The sequence below is a fragment of the Phaethon lepturus genome, unplaced genomic scaffold (assembly GCF_000687285.1).
Source record: "Phaethon lepturus isolate BGI_N335 unplaced genomic scaffold, ASM68728v1 scaffold45187, whole genome shotgun sequence".
In the NCBI taxonomy this organism is placed as follows: Eukaryota; Metazoa; Chordata; class Aves; order Phaethontiformes; family Phaethontidae; genus Phaethon; species Phaethon lepturus.
In genome coordinates this window covers 306-1,617 of record NW_010550597.1, presented here as the reverse complement: position 1 = coordinate 1,617, position 1,312 = coordinate 306, and the positions used below count along the sequence as shown (strand labels likewise).

The 1,312-nt window shown below is 49.4% G+C and overlaps 1 protein-coding gene across 1 annotated transcript in view; it reads right to left on the bottom strand.

Annotated features, from left to right (window-relative positions):
• Nucleotides 1–1,010: 1,010 nt before the first annotated feature.
• Nucleotides 1,011–1,312, bottom strand: part of FBXL12 (F-box and leucine-rich repeat protein 12) — a gene marked incomplete at both ends in the record, with an annotated part of 564 nt that continues 262 nt past the window's right edge. Inside the window, one exon of the mRNA XM_010290602.1 lies at nt 1,011–1,307. Coding sequence (XP_010288904.1) covers nt 1,011–1,307 — 297 coding nt within the window. The remainder of the gene's footprint in view (nt 1,308–1,312) is intronic.

Sequence of the window (1,312 nt, the reverse complement as noted above, 5' to 3'; positions counted from 1 at the left end):
TAACAAAGACATTAGATCAGTTAAAACATTGCAGCATGAGAAAAATAAAAAGCATTTTTTATTTAATGAATACAATATTTGATTTAAAAACATTCTTGGCTGACTCAGTGACCTAGGAGTAGCAACGTCACAACGCTCTGTGTCAGTTATCTAGTATTATGACATTATGCGGAGGAGAATGCGGCCAAATAAAAGGTGATGAGGAAATGTGGCTGCTCCCAGCAAAACCTGGAGGTAATGGCAGCCCCTGGCGATGCCCGTGAGCCCGCACCAGCCTGTTCACTGCGCAAACGGGACGTGTGGCTCTTAGCACCAGGCGTTCAGGAAGCCCCGTGACCAAAACCTTTCTGAAGAATAACTTGAAGAACTGAATTTGACAGAAAGTAGAAGCAAGGTGACATCCTGGACTTGAAAGCGCTCGCTGTCTGGGCGGATCGCCTGAGCTCTTCAAAGAAAACAGCAGCTCTGCTGTGTGTCACTGAGGTATTTCTTCCCCGGCAGAGTTTGGAGCGTACGTGCAGGGTGGTTAAGCAATCGGAGTTAGATATTAACTGGAAGTCTGGGGATTGGGCTGCCAGATCCTTTTTTCAGTGGTAGGAGGGCGCCTCACTTTGCTCCTTTAATTCTGTGGTTGTTAAGCTGCTGCCTGATGTTTAGCAGCGGGGGGAAGAGGAGGAGACAGAGGTTAAACTTGTAACCTCAGCCAGTCTTTGGTCAGCTCATCAGTGGGACTCCCAAAAACTGGGTGCTCCCCATCCTTCCTACTCCCCTGATCCATGGAAAAGGGGGGATCCTATCAAAAGCAAGTTCCCTACAAACCATTTTACAGGACACATTTGCTGGTTTAGCCCCGACAAAAATTCTGTCCCAAAAATATGTACAGCAGCTCCCAGAAAAACAGACTTTACCCAAAAAGGAGCACTTCAGGCATCGTAACAAACGGCAAAAGCCCTGCTGCTCCGGGCCTTGTGTCAAGGAGTATGTGAAAAGCTACAGCGGGGCAAACTTGCCTGAATTTTACTGATTACTTCGTCTTCAAAGTGAGCCCTGTCTAATTTGAGGTTCCTCAGCTGGGGCAGCGCTCGGCACAAAGCAATAATATCACCGGGAGAAATCTTATTGCAGAGATCAAGGCACAGCGTCTCCAGGCGCTGCAGGGTTGCTAAACAAGCCAGACCCGTGTTTGTCAGGGAGTAAGCGCCGCTGACCTCCAGGAACTGGAGATGTTTCATGTGGCGCCCAATGAAGCCCACGGCAGCGTCGCCGATGACGCAGTGGCGCAGCACGAGATGCTCCAGCCCCTCTAGGTGCG